Source organism: Lonchura striata, chromosome 5, assembly GCF_046129695.1.
Source record: "Lonchura striata isolate bLonStr1 chromosome 5, bLonStr1.mat, whole genome shotgun sequence".
Taxonomy (NCBI): Eukaryota; Metazoa; Chordata; class Aves; order Passeriformes; family Estrildidae; genus Lonchura; species Lonchura striata.
Genome location: NC_134607.1, coordinates 57,889,448 through 57,908,579, shown reverse-complemented (window position 1 = coordinate 57,908,579; position 19,132 = coordinate 57,889,448). Strand labels below are relative to the sequence as shown.

General features: G+C 48.5%; 1 protein-coding gene and 1 long non-coding RNA gene across 3 annotated transcripts; one reads left to right on the top strand and one right to left on the bottom strand.

Annotated features, from left to right (window-relative positions):
* The first annotated feature begins 10,088 nt into the window (after window positions 1-10,088).
* On the top strand, window positions 10,089-19,072 carry SERHL2 (serine hydrolase like 2). Of its 2 annotated transcripts, none has more exons than XM_021552764.3 (12): window positions 10,089-10,145; window positions 11,498-11,722; window positions 11,794-11,907; window positions 12,990-13,031; window positions 13,748-13,767; window positions 13,959-14,033; window positions 14,757-14,866; window positions 15,129-15,208; window positions 15,546-15,580; window positions 16,339-16,415; window positions 17,849-17,942; window positions 18,282-19,072. In XM_021552764.3, exons 2-12 carry the CDS (start codon window positions 11,575-11,577, stop codon window positions 18,396-18,398), a joined length of 912 nt encoding a protein of 303 aa, XP_021408439.1. In that variant the 5' UTR covers window positions 10,089-10,145; window positions 11,498-11,574; the 3' UTR covers window positions 18,399-19,072. The 2 variants fall into 2 exon arrangements, with proteins under 2 accessions (XP_021408439.1, XP_021408438.1); XM_021552763.2 differs by lacking the exon at window positions 10,089-10,145 and adding an exon at window positions 10,276-10,707.
* On the bottom strand, window positions 13,103-14,823 carry LOC110483112 (uncharacterized). The gene is made up of 2 exons (XR_002467514.3): window positions 14,742-14,823; window positions 13,103-14,488 (listed from the first exon to the last, which is right to left on the bottom strand). It is a non-coding gene; the product is annotated as an uncharacterized LOC110483112 (long non-coding RNA).
* Window positions 19,073-19,132: the final 60 nt, after the last annotated feature.

Here is a 19,132-nt window from a genome sequence, read left to right as displayed (position 1 = left end):
GGGGAAGGGGCAATTGTCCAGGGCCGAGGTGGGGCAGGAAGGGGGGGCGCAGAGGGCTCTTTACACCAGCGGAAAACAGAGAGCCTGGCCCGACCTTCCCTGCCGGAGTTCTCCCACCTCCTGTAGGGCACTGCAGGAGCTCTCCAGAAGGACACCGGCCACCCTGGAAGGACAGCGTATGTGGCAGGGTAATACGCACTTAAAGAGCGTGCCCCAAAACGCACGCTGTTGCCTTGATGAGTCAAATTAAAATACTGGAAATAATGTAAAAAGTTACAAATGTAGATGAAATGAACAGGGTCTATGTCTTTATTAGTGTTCAGCTCTTCATTAAAAAGTCAGCTCGGCAGGGGGGGTGTTGTAGCTTCTTCCGGTAGCCGAAGGGTGAGAAGGCGTGCAGAGTCTGTCCCTGGAGTCTCCGAGGCACGCTGGTAGCCGGAGGTGAAAAGGTGTGCAGTCTGTACCTGAAATCCCGATCAGCAGACCATCCTCTCTCCTTTCCTCCTGGCACACTGGTAGCCGCAGGGTGGGGGGATGTGCAGAGCCTGCTGCCGAGATCCAGCAACAGCTATCCATCTCCAGCCCTCCTGGTAACACCTGGTAAAGTGTCTGATTCCTTGTGCCTGCTTCCCACAGCCTAGTCCAATCTGATCCTCTGCAGGTTATAGTGACAGGTTAAACACAGACTAGGGATGGGGTTCCCTTTTCCGCAACCAGCACACTCATCCAGCCCCCTCCACTGTGCCCCTCTTTTTCATTTTGGGGTGTTTTTCATCCCCAAAACCCCCTCCCATGATTCCACTGGCTTATTTTGCATCCTAGTCCTAGTTTGGGTGGGGGTGTAGGTGATTCCCAGGAGCGATTAGCTAATTAACATTTCAGTGTCAGTACTTAGGTCGAGCCAAGTGTCCCAGCCAGGCTGTTTTGTTCATAACAGCAGAGAAACGTTATGATATGAAATATAAATAGTGCACCACATACTGCTGCTCAGAGAGAACAGATATAACAGAAGAAATTATAAACTTTGGAATTCAGTACAAACCTCACAGTTTAAAGGCCTAGCCTGTAATGAAACTATGATTTAATTGCATCATCTCAGCTCTCATTCACTTACATACTTTCTTTAGATGCTGCACACATTCCCTAGTGTGTGCATACCAGGTGACTTGCCCTGTTGAAAAAGCTCTATACAAACCCCAAACACAGATGTGCTCTGGCTGCTCTGTACCAGCCTAGTGATGCAAAGCAGCTGTAATTCCAGCTTGAGTAGCAGACTAAAAGCTTTACAGCTGGCATTGCTAGGGAGCATAGAGCAGCCAGAAATGCCGCTGAATATGATCCTCAGCCTTGCCAGAAGTTCCACTGAGTGTTGAGACATCAGTTCTTGTTTTTTCTTTCAACCAAGCATGAAGATGTTGCTGACCACAGAAGAATTTCTGAACTTCCATAAGAATCTGGGCAAAGCACTTTATTCTTTTTCAGAGAGGCTTCAGTGGGAGGACCTGCCGCTGGAGCTCTAAATCACAGCAGGGATGAAGTGCTCATCTGTTCCATTTTTAAGTAGGCTTGTCACACTTTTCTTTGTATTTTTGGATGGCAGCTTCAAAAATATCCTGTGGTTTGCTTTACAGTTGCCTAGTAGGGAGTCTGTTTTCCTCTGTGGATATTTATAACATTTATTGGGTGACTTCATAGACTCTTCCAGCCACCTTGCCTTAATGTTAAATGGCCTGGTCTAATTCTACCTTTTATTCTTCTTCTTCATCTTTGCCTGTGAAAAGTTAACATCCAGATTCTCTGCTCTGAGATTGTCTGAGGGTCTTGCTCATGCTTCTCTCATCCACTTGAAACTGTGACCTGGCAGCAGTTACAGCTGAAGGGTATTGCAGCAGTCATCTTCAGCTATAAAAAACAGTGAGATATGTCACAATGGCACCGTTGACCACAGCTTGCCAAAGCTCAGATTTGAACCACAGGGTCCAAGATGCCTTCAGGATCAAAGTACAGAGCTCTGAGGTGGCTTCATTATAGGTGGAAAACACAAGGATGCTGAAATAGCTTGTGTCCTGTGCCATGAAGGAGAAGGCAACCACCTTAAAGGCTTTGTGTAATTACAGTGAGAATACTGGCAGGCTAATTTGAACACTGCACACTGCTGCATCTCTGGAGAAAGCTGGATCCATCCTAAAGACAGTTTTGGAGATGCCCACGATGCTGATGACAAGGAATGACAAGCATGACAAGGAATAGCTCCCAAGAAGGTGCCAGGATTTGTTCTTAGAATTTACAGATTTTATCCTATCCCTCATTTTTTCCCCTGCACATGGATAAATATACCCTCACTATCACTGATACTAAAACTTTAAACCACATTAAACATGAAAGCATTAATTGGTAGAGCTGCTGACAGAATTAACCATTTCCAGAGAGTTTTGTCTGAAGGCCTGCTGCTGAGAGCAGTAGGTCTGAGTTCATTCTACCTTTGATCATAGTCCTACTTTGTGATGTTTCTCTGCTTGTTCATCAGCAACGTTCCAGTCTGGTAAGTTCCAAGATGTTGATATTCAGCAGCCCAAGAACCAGTAACACCCTAACACCTTCACTCCTCAGCATGCAGATTCCTCACATCTTGCATAAGGTAGAAGGAGCCACAGTCTGTCTATTTACTCCTGTCACTTTGGGAGGTGTGGGAAAAAGAACAGTATTTTGGGGCAGGTCATTGCAAACTACTGAATAAATATGGTTTTCTGGGAAAGCAAAAGGCAAACATTGCCTCAGAGGAAGGGAGAGGATAATATGATGAGTAGAAAGAACTGGAGATAATTAAATGCTGAAAATCTGCAGAAGAATGGAAACAAAGATACCAAAAAAACAAAGGAAAAGAGCATGGAGGGCAGAGAGGAGGGAAGATGAGTGACCACATTAGATCACCCAGTACTGACTTACCCTTCAGCTTTGCAGACCTGTGTGTGGAAGCTCACCGGGGCTGGAGCAGCAATTCCATATCACAGATGACCAATTACTTAGGATCTCTGTGCCTTACTGAGCTCCTAGCCAGACCCAAACATGCTGTTGCCCACTGGTGTGGACACTGACTTTCTGGATGGGATGTGAATAGGATATGAAACTGCCCTGACAATGTAGCTGACCAAGTGTCCCAGCCATAAGCTGGGGAGTTCCAGCCAGGTGGTTAAATGGGAAGGAAAGGGAGAGAAGAAAACAAGGGGAAAGCCTGGGTACCCTGGGTTGAGAGGTGATGCAGGCAGAGCCTGAGTACAGACATGAGGATGGAAGGATGCTTGTGGGGTGGATAGGAAATGACCATCTCCCGATGTGCTACAAGTCCAACCTGCAAAGAATACAAAATGTACAATGTTTGCTTGCATTCAGTCTTAGGTAGTTTTCCCTTTTGAGTTTTCCTCCCCTTTTGAGATGGTCTCTCTCTTAACTTGCTAAAAGCCTCCTTTTAGGAGGTGCTAACAGCAAAGCATTAAGAAGAAGGAAAAAACCCCAATACCACAAAAAGAGAAAGCCAGGAGGACTAAACCAACACACAAAATTCCCCCAGTCCTGTTCCTCTGCTCCCCCAGAAAAACAAACAAACAAACAAACACACACAAAAACCCAACCAAACTAAAACAAACAAACACCTTCAGTGGTTCAGAGCGAGCAGAGGCTAGTTTTGTTCCACTCTTATGAGAAAAATTAGCCCAAGTAGTGGCCTCTTTGCATGAAGCGGTGGCAAGGCCCCTCCTTCCTCTACCAGAGCGGGGCTCTTCTCAGTAACGAGGAGAAATTACTTTCCAGGAAAGCGAAGGTACAGGGGCTGCCCGGAGCGCGGTGACCCAGCGCGGCTGCGGGAGCCGGGTGCCGCGGCTTGCGGGCTGCCAGCCCGGCCCGGAGCGGCTGCGCTGCCGCGCCCGGCGGTGCCGCGCGTCCCGGAGCGCGGACGGAGCGGGGCGAGCCAGAGCCGGCCGCGCAGGGGGCACGCCGGGCACCGCGGCCGGTGCGCCTTCACGCCGGTCTGCAACACCCTCTGCTGTCGCGGCTTTCCCCACGGCCGCCGCAGAACGCGAGCTCTCACTCCTTGCCTGTCCATGCCCCTGGGTCACTTGAGGGAGGAATACCCGGCAGACAGCGACTTTCTGCGTTTTCAAACAAAGCATCAGGCTGCATAATCTGGAAGGTATTTAGGTCAGATTTAAGCAGCTGCAGTCTTTTATAACTGTACAGCAAACCACTCCCTCACCTCTGAATCTTGCCTGCATGTCAAACACCCTGGAGCAGTAGAGGCCAATCCGGGACAGGGGAAACGAGATACCAGCCTTCCACACCACTGGACTCGGGTGTGAGCTCCTTGGCTCTGTGGCCACATAAATCCACGACCACCCCAGGTGCCTTCTCCCAACATTCCTGCCCAACAGACATGGAGGTGGAAGCTCAGTTAAGAATTTCGTTGTATCCTTTAGGTCTATTGCCTCTCCTTGTTATCCCACATTTTCAGGAGGTGTTACTGGAGGCTGAAATGGATAGATCTTGCCCAAATGCCTTTGCTCAGAATCCTTCAGTTGGAACATGTAGCCTCAGTCTTGCCCATGCTTTCCCAGATTTGTCCTCCCCACACTGAGTTGGGTGGTGATGCGAGCCCCACTCACAGGACACAGAGTGCACTCACTTCAGGCATTTCTCCAAAGCAGACAAAAGCAGGTGGGAGAGGCTGTTTGCAGGGAGCAATCCAAGACAGAGACCCCATAGCAGAAAGGTCCTAAGTCATTGTTGGACCTAGAAACAGGGGCTTCCTCAGCTGAGGATGCCAAACCCCTAAATAAAGTAAAACAATGTAAAATGCAAGGAGTATAGCTATGGACTATAATTTTGGGAGCGGCTGTAGCAAAAGCATTGCAGGTTGGTCCCATTTGACTGCAGTGTCTATTGCAGTAGACTAATTTCCAGACCACTCTGCTTTCCAGATGATCACAGGACAAAGAACTCTGTCACATTAATCATTGTTGTTTTGTTAAACATCTTCATTAAAAAACTGCCAATGGTTGGAAAGCTGCCAGCACCCTAAGTAAACCCCTGAAGTATTTAACTCCTTTCTCCATTATCGAAAGTATACCTCGTCTCTAGACTGTTTTTGTCTTGTGCCATTGTTAGGCAGTGTGACAATCAGAGGAGCAAAAATGCAATGCTACATAGATATACTAAGGCTTTGATAATATTGGTCCTAAATGCTTCTCTCTCATAAAATGTCTTCCAACTCCTTAACAGGCCTTAAAGCTCTGCCAGGAAGCCTCTCCAACTTGTTCCCTTCCTCATTGAATCATAGCTGTCAGAACTGGGAATTCTTTCGCACCAGTTATCAGCCCCATGGAATTAGCAGACACAACATAATCTCCTGCCATATAATCTCATTACACCTGTTCCACATTCCCTGTTTATACATGGGAGAATGGAATTAGTCTTTCTGACTGCACTGGGAACTCACACTCAGCTGCTGCTCTGCTGTGAGTCAGTCCTTCACCAGAGTCACTTCTTCCACAAACAGCATGGCCATATCAAAAGTGTGGCCCGGGTAGAGTAATTTACCATTGGACTGTTTCAAAAACCCCCCTTACATGCTTGTATCAACTTTAATATTTTGACACTTGCTACCTAGTCAATCCTCAGTCCAATTACTACAAAATGGGTTAATTTGGTATCATCCCAGTATTTTAAAAATCAAAACACAGTATAAGACTGTATCAGTTTCCTTGCTGGAGAGCTATTTGTTCAACAATTTTTACTTTTGTCAGCCAAATCCATAACCTAAGTCTATAACTTACATCTCCAAAAGTTCCCAAGCAGTCTTATAGATTCTTTTCCATAAACACACAAGGCTTAGGGTTAACTAGAACTTTTTTCTTGTTTTTAAATTATCCTAGTACGTGCTACTTCCTTATTCTGTCTGAGGTCAATAAGGAGCTGGTAGGCCTGTAATTACAAGTGTCAGATTACTTATGGTTTTCACTATTATTTCATCTCAGCCTATGGGGAATCTGCCAGATTTTCCAAGTGAAAGATGGTTAAATCTAGACAAGAGCTGGACAGAAACTTCTCTTCTTCCCCTGCCACTTCATACATTAAAATAGGTGCATGCTCTAAAGGTGGGTATGGGTTTTGTAGAGATCTGGAGAGTAGTTCACCTCATAAGTTAATCTAAACAGGCCCAAGGGATGAGAACCAGCAGAGACTCCTGAATCTGTCCCAAATATAATAGACTTTCTGATTAAGGAGGAAATGGAAAGCTGAGACTGGAAAGAGTTTATTTGTATGATGGGTGCTCATATATAATTTATATGCAATAAATGTTTCTAGCCATTTCATTAGCTGCAAATAAAGCGATACAAATGTGCACCACTTGGACCTGATGCATGGTGTGTGCCTGGGGCTGCTTCCAGCTGAATGGTGGTGGTTCATGTGGGAATGATTTAACACCCCAGCAGCCCCACTATCCAAATTACGCTGCAGGTGAATCCCTGAAGTAGATGCACTCCACTTTTTCAACTACTCATTGCTTGGCTTAAAACAAAGATTTCCATTTAAATTATCATATTGGCCTCAGACTGTGGTGGGTAAAGAGCCAGCATCTCTTTGTCTCTCCCACCTTCTGCACAGCTGGAGAGCTCTGGAAAAACTGAGTTTAGCTCAGTTGGTTACAGCATGATGCCAATAAACAAGGAACATAACAGATCTGGAGTAAGGGAGAGAAACCAATCTAAGCCATCACAGCTTTTTTTTTTTTTTTTTTTTTTTTTCCACTTAATATGTAAGCAACTTTTTCAATAGGAAATTAGGAAAAAAACAAAGAAAAAGTACACCACATGAGGTACCTGGATGAGTCTGTTGCTGTCGAGCAGAGCCCAGAGATTGTGGGATGATATCCTACCCCAAGTCTTCCCACCTGGGGAGCTCATTTAAACTCTTGAGACTTCCTGGGACCATCTCCAAGGTAAGCAAGATTAGTAGATGAAGCTCAGACTAAAGTCTGTGAGCCAGCATATTGGAGCTTCTTGCATGATAACATGCTTGCCTCTGATCACTTTTATTTTCCTGTCTACTATAGATTGCAGCATATGCTCACAATATGGGGCTTTATATAGAGGTGTGTCCCCTACATATCCTCTGAAAAAAATCAGTTAAGCTAGCAATAGCATGGGTTTTTTTTATTTGTATAACTACACAAGAGAAGTTGGGGTACAGGACTATTACTAATAAATCAACATAAATAGATCAATATGTCAGTACTTCAGCGCTTGAATCCAACCAGCTATGGGGAATTTATCCCCTGGTAGCAATCAATCTGCTGTACTTAAAGTTTCCCCACCAGATCTGCAGCTAGCACAAACTGATCAATGCTGTTCCAAGTCAGTGGAGCATAACAGTTTTGCATGTCCCAGTGTTCACCCTTACAGGTCTCCTGCTCCTTTGCAAGGACACAGAGGTTAAATTACCCTTTACTAAGCACATGGGATATCTCACACTAACTCACAGTTCTTCATTCAAAACCAGCCTTTCTTACCACCAGTACAGTGTAGCACACCAAACACCTCAGCACCTTCCAGGTGGAGTCTAGTTTGGTCCTCCACAAGCAGCAATTCCACTGCAGTGGCCTGTGACACTTACTAGAAGTAGATACAGCAAAATTAATTCTGTGAGCCATCCAAATTCTGCTGTGCATCCTGCATTGGGTCCTCCCCCTGGGGGGTTTTCCAGGCTGTGCTGGGGGAGATGCACAGTCTTGTAAGATGTTGGGATGCTCTCTTAGAGGGGTGAGTAGCATTGCTAGAGAAGGTATGAGGGACCTGGAGGACAGCTCAACAATCTGGCTTTTGCTAGTAGGGGAGGCTACAGAGCACATCCCAGGGCAATCTCCTCCACTTGGAGCTCTATTGAAATCACTTACTTCCCATCATTTTGGTGAGGAATTCTTCCTTTCCCAACAGGCAGCTGCTGATGGAGCCTCTTACCAGAAGTGATTTAGGATGCGGGTCACGTGAGCCCAATGTCACTAGAGAATGCACTATTCCCACATGAGTCCCAGAATAATCTCTGTGACCCAAAGCAATGAGAGCCCATCTCCTACTGGCTGCTGGAATGGGGGAGAGAGACCAGTGTGGTGGTCCAAGACCTGTGGGTGGTGATGCATATACTGCCAGGGCAAGCATTTACAGCAGGATCCCAGGATTATCCAGAACAAGGCTTGTGCCCAAAAACTGGTATTAGGTAGAGGTCAGGTAGAGCTCCAGCATGTAGCTCTCAGGGGATGTTGCTTGTGGGTACAAATTCTTGGAGGTGAAGCCCCCCATGCCCCAAGCACAGGTGGTAGACAAGGCCTGAGGATAATCTGTGCTGTGATTGCATGGCTGGCTGGACAATGCCACCACCTTCAGTGGGCTCATGTCACTGCTCCCCAGAAGTGGGTCTGGCTCATGAGTGGCAACGGATTTTCCTGGCCACAACCCATTGTCCCACCAACCACTGGAGTGTGTGCCAACAGTCCACATAACTTCTCACGGCACAGGGAAGTCATGCCACAGGCTGAAGTCTTCCTCATAAGTCATGCCATAGACTGAAGAACCACAAGCCTAGCAGCAGCCACTGCCTAACAATTACACTGCCTAACAATTACACTGCCGTCTAGTGGCTTCTTTAGGAGGAATTCCGGGAATTCACAGGAGGACCCTGCCCTCCCTTAGCAGCAGCCGCTATTTGATTATTGTTTATTATTATTGAGCGCATTTTACAAATCTGTTCTGCCAAGCTGTCTCTCGCTCTTCACCTTTTGTAATCAGCCACCTACATCTGAGAGTTGTAGGAGAGAAGCTGTAGAAGTTACTGTGGCCTCTCTCCTTCTGCAAGGCTCCCCAGTCCTTGTAGCCTGCTTTCCTTGTTCCTTAAGTATGGAGGCCTAAGAAAAAGCAAAGCACTGGACACTTTGCAAACCTGCAAAAAACTCATGTTCTGATTTCCTTTCTAATGGTTCACATGGAAAGGAGGTTGTGAGCTACACAGTGCTGTTGTTTCTTCTCAGTGATGGGTCCCCAAGGTTATGTTTCAACTGCTGTGGTGTAGAGCCCATTTTGCTAGGGTGAGTTAGAGCTAGGCAGGAGAAATAGGGCTCTAAGCTTCTGCACTGGTTTCTTTCAAGCTTTTTAGGCTGTTGTGAAAATATATTGTGTAATTTAGGAGACTGATGTGCTGAACTGAGCATAAGGCTTCCAGTTACCACTATAAAAATGATTCCCTAAGAACATGCATTCATTCTGCCTCCTCCAGCTGTTCCAGCAAGGGGTCCCACTGCTCACAGTGTGATTTGACTTTGTTTCCTCTGACTGCAGAGTCCTTGACTGAAGAGGAATGGTTGTGGTCTGCATTAGGTTTAACAGACTGATTGCTGGATGGAATGAGAGGCACCAGCAAGAAACCATACTTGGGTATTGGCTTCCTTGAAATTTGGTCTATGCAGACATCACCTTTTTGGGCAATTAATGAGGCAAACCGTATAGAAATCTCTCCATCTGAGAGGGGTCTGTTTTCGCAGAAGAGGAGTGGAGTGGCTGAGGCAGTGCTGTCCGCTGTGTATCTGTGGCAGCTTGGCCCTGTAGTAGAGTCAGCTCATTGCGATGGGTCACAGTATGGGAGGGTGACTCTTGTCCCTGAAGCAACACGATTCCAGCAAGTGTTAGGAGTTCAGAAGAGTCTCTGTATCAGAGACTGACAGAAGTTCAGTGTCAGTGTCAAGCACTGGGCCCGTTTGATGTCAATATGAAGCTCCTGGGTCACAGTTAAAACATCTCACACTGTGTCACCACAGAACAGGCAGTTTCCATCGTCAGTAACGCGTCTTCTGGACGTAGTCAAGGATGCAGCCATACCTCCATGATTTCGACTCCGTAAAGATTCCCATCACGCCCAGGAGGGTGTCCGCAGCTCCAGACGCCACAGCCCCCGTTACATTCCCGTTGCTCTTAGCGAGCCCGGAGCAGGCAGGGGCGGGCAGCGGGCGCCCCGGGAGGCGGGCGGCGGGGCGGAGCAGCCGCCCGGCCCGGCCCGGCCCGGCCCGGCCCCGCCGCCTCTGCTCAGCCGGCCCGGCCGCAGGAGCGGTAGGAGGGGGCCGGGGCGCCGCGGGAGGGCGGCGAGGGGAGAGGGGCCGGGTCGGCCGTGGCGCCCCGGGGGCTGCTCTGCGCGCCGGGCGGGGTCGGTCCGCTACAGCCCTCCCGGGGCCGGGAGCAGGACCGAGGCGAAGGCCCGGGGGCAGCGGCGCCTCCTGCCCGCCCAGGGAGGCCTCACCCGGGGCCGGGGGATCGCAGCGCCCGAGCCCCGCTGGGTCAGGCGGGACTGCCTGGGCAGCTGGGATCAGGCTCTGCCAGAAGCCCAGGCCCTCGGGAAGGGCAGGTGCATGGTCACACTATGGAAAGTCAGCCCACGGTTGTTTGTCAGGATCCGGCCCGGCGAGGGCAGCTGGGATCAGGCACAGCCCCGTGATCCGCAGGCAGCGCCACGGTTCCTGGGAAGGGGGTGTTGCTGATGGAGACCGGCACTCCGGCAGCACTGCTGGTCCTGGGCCGAGCTTAAACACACTCACGGGGAGCCCCAGGCTTGGCTGATTGGGACCATCAGGGCCCTGATGGCAGCCTACGCCCTCTGTCCTCACTCCTTAGGGAGGTATGGGCTCAGGACAGACTTCATGTAGCGTGATTTAATTGCTGTGCGGTCTCAGAGGGCTATTTAAGGGAGCAGATATGCAAGACAAGGCACTTGGGAAGGGGATGTGATATGAGAGACTTGGAGATGGTTGCCCGTGCCTTAGGGGTGGAAGGGCAATGTTTAAACCACCATTGGAAGGTCGCCAGAGGCTGGGTTCACTCAGGAGCTGGCGCTTGAGCATGGGTCAGTGATTGGCAGATAGATGAGATGGTTTGAGGTCGAGCAAGTGCCTAGCAAGGTCCTAGTTGTGGACCCATATCCCACGTAAAAGTCCCTGGCCCTAAGGGGTGCACAGGCAGTGGCAGCAGTGACCCGCTGTCTGCTCTAGCAAATGTGCCAACCAGTGGTGCACAAGAGAAGCACCAAGGTAAAAGAGGGCAAGGTGGTAACAGTCTAATGCTGGAGGCAGCATCCTTATTCCCCAAACTGTCTTTTGGCCCAGGACAGGTGCTTGGCTGACTGCAGCTAGCTGGGGAAATTCTGCATGGTTCCCTCTTGCCAGACGTCCTGTGCCTTTTGGTCAGGTTGCAGCTGCTGCAGAGACACAGAGAAGGCTTTCTCCTCCTGTGTAGGGAAAGCTTATTTCTTCCTAGGAGCATAGCTAGTACGTGCTGGGAGGAGGATTCCCCAAACAGGCAGTCAGGAATGGCAGCTTGGGATGTTGAATGGGGAGCTATAAATCATCAAGCTGCTAATTAAGACCACAGGAGACTGGTGAGTTACTAAAGACCTGTATTATTCTTTTCAGAGCTCTAGACCATTAACAAGACCCCTGGGACCTACTCCAAGTACGTGACTCTCCAAGGACATCACCCTGTTTTGGGCATGTTCTTAGAGCTGAAATTCCCTGTGCCCTGGGGACATGTGGCAGCCAAGGCCTGGGGACCTTCAGAGGGACACCCTGTGCTGTGTTTGCATGGCTGGTTGGACAATGCCAACACCTTTGACAAGCTCATTCCACTGCTCCCTAGAGGTAGGTCTGGCTCATCAGGATGGCTTTGGTTGTGTGGCCAGGCTGCACATCTGATACGCTTTCCCTTTCAGGTTGTTACTATGTGGCAATGGATTTTTCTGGACATGGTTTGTCCTCCCACCGACCTGCAGGCTGCCCCTACCATTTCCTAGATTATGTGACTGATGTGCGCCGGGTGGCAGCAGGTGGGTAGCTGAAGGAACCCCCGAGGGGGTGCTTGTGCAGGGGGTGCTGTATGGGTCCTGCTCTTTCCAACAAGCAAGTAGCATTTTCTGCCAGGAGAGGAATCAGTTCCCCCTGCTTCTCAGTTTGATCTTAGCCAGCACTTTGTGACTGAGTAAGCATCCCTCTTTCTCACTGTTTGGGAAAAGGAAGAAACTTAAAACCCTGGAAGTTTTTGTAGTGTTCCTATACTAAAAAAGCTGTAGTGGTGAAGTGGTGGATGCAACTAAATGGTTTTGCCAGACTGGCTTTTTGTAAGCAGTCAGTAACCCCTAACCAGTGTTATGTGTAATAAATTGGAAGCTTCTGGTTCTCCCTGATGACAGTTTGCTACTTGCTTTAGTATCATGCAGAGAAATCAGAAAGTCAAAGTGTCTTGTACTCCTAATAACTCCTGATATAACTGTCCATCTGTATATTTGGCATGTGTGGTTTTACATTCCCCATTCAGTATACAAGAGCCTCTAGAAGCTCTCAGATGTTCCAGAGGGTAAATGCCATCTTTCAGTGAGGTATATTTCAGATGGGCAGCACTGATAAAGCTGTATTTTCCTATACATCTCCCAGAGTGCCCTAAAAATGGACTGAAGAGCCTGATGTGCTAAATGGTGCAGAAAGCTTTCACTTGGAATCATACTTCCCTCAATGCAGCAGACCTGGCTCTGTGTCCTTACATGTCTTGCAGAATGCCCTGCAGCAGGATGCTCTGTAAAGGTTTCTCTCTTCCACCAGATGCTACGCAGTCAGGCTCTTCTGCTTCTTGCCAGTCTCATATCTGGCAGTGAATGGGACTTTGCTGATGTTTGTTTGACATACAGAGAGAGCTTGAGAGCTGTATGACATAAATACCATGGAAATGAGGTGGTAAATGCTCATTTTTCTTTAAAATCAGCCTACTTAGCTGCTTGGTTTCTGGATTAAGAAGCAAATGTGGCAGTACAAAAGCCCCCCTGGGAGAAAGGACCCATGTCAGTGGAGAAGCAGCAAGATGTTGCTGCTCTGGTTTCTAATGTAGCACTGTCTGTTTTTCTCTGTTGCCATTTAGCCTTGCAGTGGAGACGGTTCACACTGATGGGTCACAGTATGGGTAAGTAGCTCTAGTCCTTGTAAACTGTGAGATTAATAGAAAGCAGTAGGTAATTAACATCCAAGACATGCTGCTAGGAGCCAGGTTGGAATATTTATTATGCCAAGTGCCAGGTTCCTGCTTGAGTGACTCAAAAATCTGTGCCTGTGTTTGAAATGCCTGTTTTCAAGACCCTGCTGCAGAGAGAGTGGTAACTCTTGCTGTGAGCATTTCTCCCACAGGACAGAACAGTGACTGGCAAAGAGGGGTGGAATATGCAGGAGAATTCACAGCAGCAGGCCTTCCTGCCTGGTCCCCACAAAGCCTGGGAACAGCCCTATTTGGTGGGCTGTAAAGCTGCCTGAGGACACCAGGATCCATCCCTTTGGGCATGGAATATGATTTGATTTTGCCATAATTTGGAGTTTGCTTCCCAGAGCCACTCTAGTCACAGCTAACAGGACCTACACACCAAGACAAGCCATTTTAAAGAGTAACTCTGCCTTGGCCTTTGCTGTCTGAGGGAAGTGGGAATGGCACAAGATGGGGAACAGAGCAGGTCAACAGCCTTTGTCTCTGCCTGCATGTTGTGGGCTGGGAGAGTTCTCCTCTGCACTGGGATTTTGTCCCAAAGTACAATGCACACTTTTATTTCTGAGGCAGCTCCTGCTGTGGGGAAGGTGAATTTCTGTTACCAGGGACTGTTCTGTGCATGAGCACCCTTTTCTTCTTTGCAGGTGGGGCTGTGGCAGGAATGGTAAGTAAACCATCATTTCTTCATGGGGTTGTGATTTCTGCAGCTGCAACAACAAATGGGAGAGGAATGAAGGGACAGATCTGGATCTCAGGGGAGGAGAGGGCCTTCCCTGACCCCTCTCCCATGCAGCAGGATAAAGACATCACTCAGTGCTCAGCTTTTCATTTTCTTATTGCTTCATTTCTCCTCAGTTCTGTTTCCTTTATCCCGAGATGGTGGACAAGCTGATCCTGCTGGAAAGTCTTGGCTTTCTTCTAGCTCCAGAGGTTAGAGCTCATGTGTCCTTCCCTTCACTTTTTTAGAACACAAAAATAGATGGTTTTTTTCTTTCCTTCACTTGTTCAGAGAAAGCACTGATGTGACCACTTCCTGGCAAGTCCTAGGGCACTTCCTTTTGGCAGGCACTGATCGGCTCCTTGTTGCAGACTGAAGTCCATCCTTAGGGTGGCCCTTGGGGCACACTTGTAGAGCTCCACATCCTGCAGTCCCTTAGCACTGAAATTTGCCTGTCTGTGCCAAGCCCTTGTACACAGGAAACTGGAACCTCTATCCAGGCAACTGCCAGCTGAGGTTATCTTTTTGCCAGCAGCTTGTTGGGTGACCTGTGTACAAGACTGGTAGATTTTTTTCTGTTCCTGGCAGTTCATAAAGCTACATTTCCAACTTGCCATCATTGCTACCAGATGCTGGAGCTTTCGCTGGCAGTAGTGGGACAGAAGCCCTAGGTCAGAGAGACAAAAAATACCAAACTTTGGAGAGCTGGCCTCAACTCAGAAGTGAGATAGGAAGGGTTAGAAAAGATAAAAAGTTATTAAGTTCATTACAGCAGTATTGATGGTCCCTTTCCCCCAGCATTTTTATTAAGATACCCATAACTGGTACCAGTTCTGAGGGATGTTGAAGAGTGAAATTCCCTCTTCCACTGTCCAATAAGGGGTAAAATCAGTAAGAAAAGGGTTACTCCTCTTCCCTACCTCTCTGTGTTTCAGGACACTGAGGCGTGGCTGAAATCAAAACGGAGGGTGATCGACAGACTACTGAGTCTGGAGGCAAAGCAGCAAACTCCCAAAGCACGGAGTCCTGAAGCAGCATTGCAGAGGTAGGTTCCCATCCATCCTCTTCATTTACTGCCTGCCCTCACCTTGACAGAGTTAGAGCTGCACAAATGAGAAAGGAAAACCATCCCTGCAAGTCCTTTTCTGGAATCCCAGCAAGACCTTTTGCTTCTGCTGCCAGAAGTGCTGTTTCTTCCTGCTCCTTTCTGAAGCAGCCTGAGAGCTCACTGTCACCTTGTCATGGCATTTTTGCTTCACTTCCTCCCTTTTTCCAGCATCACAATCTCTCTGCCATGTCTCCCTCAGGCTTTTAGAAGCCAACAGCCATCTGACAGCAGAGGGTGGGGCAATCCTGCTGCAGCGAGGAGCAACTGAGACACCCGCTGGTAAGGGGCTGTGTGCTGCTGGGCCACTGCTGGGTGTGGGAAGGAACTGGTGCCAACAGCCATTGTCTTCTGCAGGGTACAGGGTGCCCTAGCTACACATCTACACAGCCTGAATGGGATCAATTAAGTCTGGAGGCAGAGTTCTCCATTCCCAGCAACTGGGTTTGGTGCTCAAATCCTAGAACAGCTGAAAAAAAAAAAAATTTAAAAAAGGAGAAATCTGAATTAATCCTATTCCTCCCATCTCAGAAAGTCTTGGGCAGACCCCAAGAGTGAGTTAAAACAGAACAACTGCTGCTTCTATGAAACATGAAAATCTTCGGCTTTTGTTTTCTAGGGCTGGTGTATAACAGAGACATGAGAGCCCGTACGGTGAGCACTGCTCTTCTGACATGCCCCCTGCTACTTCAGAGCCCTGAGCTTACAGAACACTCAGATAGAGGATGCCTGCTCACAGAGCTAGGGCCTCCCTCCACCCAGCTGCTTACTTTCTGCTTTCCTAATTCCCACATGTCCTTTAAATGCTGCTTTTAAAAGAGCCTGCACTTGATCATTGATTCAGCTTACAGAGTGACTGGAAAATGTTACCATTTGTTTTTTTTAAAAAGTTCCTCTGCCCCAGGGCTTCCTGGCCACATTTTCCTGCTGTTTTAAATCTTCAGGCAGCAGATGGATGGATGCTTTCTGTCAGCTTCTTTGTCAGATGACCTGAATAAGAAGGGGAGTGGAGCAAAGTCCTTAGGTTTGGTATTTTGATAGTTTTGTGCCACTTTGAGCAATTAGGGCCTCCTCTATCTGTGCTACTGTCAGGATATGGAAGCCAGGGTAATGTACTCTCCTTTTTAGTAAAAGGATTTTTAAAGCTTTTCTCTATGAGATCATTCCCGTATGTGCTGCAGCCCAGCAGGCAATGCTGTTGGCAGCCCTGAAACACAGCTGGACAGGAGGAGTCTTTGCAGAGCCATCTACTCCTGTGTGCAGCCTGGATGCATGTCATGTCCCAGCATGGAAGCTTCAGGGCCACAGTCACTTCTACCTTCAGAGCCACTTGTGCAGGAGGGCTTGGGGACACCCTCTGCCCCAGATGCTGTCCCTGAACTTTGACACTTTCCCTCTCTTTGCACCTGCAGCAGAGTCGAGAGTTCTTCACAGTGGAGCAGTGTGTAAAGCTCTTGCAGAAGATCCAGGACCGTGTTCTCATCATTGTGTGAGTGAGGCACAAACCATACCAACCTCTGCTGTTTCCCTCAGTAGAAGGAATGAAGGCTAGGAAGGAGTCCTCCATTACCCCTTCTCCTACACTAGTCATTCAGACTTCTGGCCAGCTGATGTAACAGTATAGCTTCACATGTGAGAAGTATTTCCCAGTTCCCCACCACTGCCCTGGGTTGGGCAGGCTCCTAGAGAAGGCAGATAGCAACTGGAACATCCTCCCAGCCTTGCACTCTACTTTCAGGCTGGGACTCTCTGGTGCAAGGAATTCACTGAGGAAACATTAGTCCTGCCCCATCTTTCCCATACTCTTGGCTTCACAATCCCACCTCACAACTTTCCATTCCTTGGCACTGCAGCAAGGGGCCATCCTGGCAAATATGTGACTCTCCACAGCACCACACCTACTTGCTGTCCTCCTGACCTGACTCTACCACAGTGAGAAACCCGGCCTGCCCCCTTTCACCAGGCCCCAAAACCTCTTGCTTGAGCTAACAGGTGAAACTACAGCAATTTCCATCTCTTCCAGCTGCTCCTGAAGCCCCTGGTCTGTGCTCCTGCACGCTCTCTCCTGTGGCACCTGGGACAAGCAGCTCTGGGGACATGGCCAGTAGCTTGCCAAGCTCTTAAGCTGTCTGGGTGCACAGCTTGTTCTGCCAGTCATCCTCCGCCTTTTCCCATCTCCTTTGAGGGCAAGGTGTGCAGGGCTCTGGCTACCTAGGCTGGTGGGGTGCTGTTAAATGATTTATCTAGAAAACAAGAAGTGCTAGCAGTTGAGAAAAGAGGTGCAGCTTTGGCTTCCCTGATCTGTTTTAGTATCATAACAGGTTCAGGCTATTTCTGCTTGTCCAGAAATGTAACACTGTGCTGAGATCCAGTCCTCTGCACCATAGAAATGCCTGGGATATTCCCTTGTCCCATCACCAGCACAGTAAGAGACAGCATGATCTTATCTCTGCAGGAGGTCAAATGCTGACTTCTCCAGGGCAATTGCCCTGGTAGCTCCCTCTCTGAGCAGGCCATAACCTGGTTAAATAAGCAGCAAAGAGAGGCAGAAGGGACTGAGGGGAGATGTGGAAACTCTTAAGGAAAGAAGTTAAAGAGTAGAAGGCAGAGCAGGGGCAGAGAATTATGCTTTCAGACCAGTTCCAGAGCCAGCCCTGCAAGGACAATATTTAGCCAGTCTCCACTCCGATACCACCAAGCAGTCATCCAAGGTTTTACACCTTTTAGTTTGATAGAAAATAGCTGCTTAGCCAAGATGGGTGGTGCAATCTGACCCTGTCACCTGCTGTTTACAAACAGCCTGGAAAGAACACATGGGTTTGTCATCCTACTGTACTGGGGACATTGATCCTGCTGAGGACAGCCACAAAGACAAATGGAAGCACACTGGGTGCTGTACTAAGCCTCACTGTTGTTTTTCAGATCACAAGATGGACTCTTGGTACCACACAACCTACCCAGCAGAAATAATTTTGTGAAAGCCCTGCAGGAGGCATTTGAGTCTACCCTCAAAGAGGTGAGAGCAAACATAATCCTTGCATCTCAATTTGTCACCAATCTGGGAGCAGCAGCTGGGACACAGCTGACCTTGGTGGACACCCTCCACTAGGTGATTGTCCTGAACAGCACAGCCCTCACACGGGGAAGTGGGGGGTGGAGTCAGGGGTGGAAGTCAACTTTGTCCCTACTGCCCAAGTCCCAAATTAGTATTGCCCTCTGGACCCAGCTCTTCTCTGGTCCTTCCATCTCTGTCCTACCTCACTTGCTCTGTCCCTTCCCACGAGTGTCACACAGCAAGCAGTGTGTGCTTGAGGGAACACTTTCGTAGACCACATCTTGTATCCTTTCCCTCCAGCACATCCAGCTAGCAGAAGTGCCTGGGAGTCATTTTGTGCATCTGAATGAGCCCGAGGTGGTATCTGGGATCATCAGCAACTTCCTGACAGCACAGAACACCAGGGCCAGACTCTAGGAAGCCCTCAGAGCTGCAGCTGTCTGGGAGAACTGGGAGCTAACAAGCAAGCTCCAGAATTGTCACCATTTCTACCTCACATCCAACATTAGATTCTGATAATCTTTCCTGTGCTTAGCTGACTGCAGGGTGGAAGCAGGTCTGCCGGGGGTACTCTGAAGGGGAGCTGAGCAAAGTATCTCATTTTCCAAAGGTTGATGGAATCTTTGCTCTACTTCCAGCTCTGTGAGTACAGGGATAGAGGCCCAAAGTGGCCTTCCCCTTGGCTTACTCCAAACTTGCACACTGAAACAGAGCAGAATATAAGGCAGAGGCATCCTCTGTGACAGCAGCCAGCACCACCAGCTTTGGCACTGCAATAGAGGTGGCTCATCTTGCCTCCTCCCTGAGGATCCCAGGATTTAACCTGCTGAAAAACAAGGAAAGTGTTCTGCTTCTCTGCTTACTTGCATAGATGCCTGAGCTCAGAGGGCCTCAGTGTCTCTGTTCCACTGTGAGAGGTGCTGTTTAAGAATCAGCTTGTGTAAGAGCTCACCTGTGCAGAGAAGGCCATTTTAATGAACACTAGAGAATCCCTAATCCTCTAGCTGAAGCAGCTGGGAGAACTACAAATTATGGAAAAACTGGCAGAGACAATTTCTGTTCTAAATAAAGATTAATGTTCTAATGTTAAATCTGTCTTCTTGACTCTATAGGAGAACAAACCTCCTTTCTCTTGCAGGCTGCTCACCCAA

Bases quoted from the DNA above. Each gene is read 5' to 3' on its own strand.
- SERHL2 (XM_021552764.3), top strand. From the start codon at position 11,575: ATGTTCTTAGAGCTGAAATTCCCTGTGCCCTGGGGACATGTGGCAGCC. The intron at 13,032-13,747 runs GTAAGTAGCTCT...TCTTCTTTGCAG, and splicing joins ACTGATGGGTCACAGTATGG to GTGGGGCTGTGGCAGGAATG. The intron at 13,768-13,958 runs GTAAGTAAACCA...ATTTCTCCTCAG, and splicing joins GTGGGGCTGTGGCAGGAATG to TTCTGTTTCCTTTATCCCGA.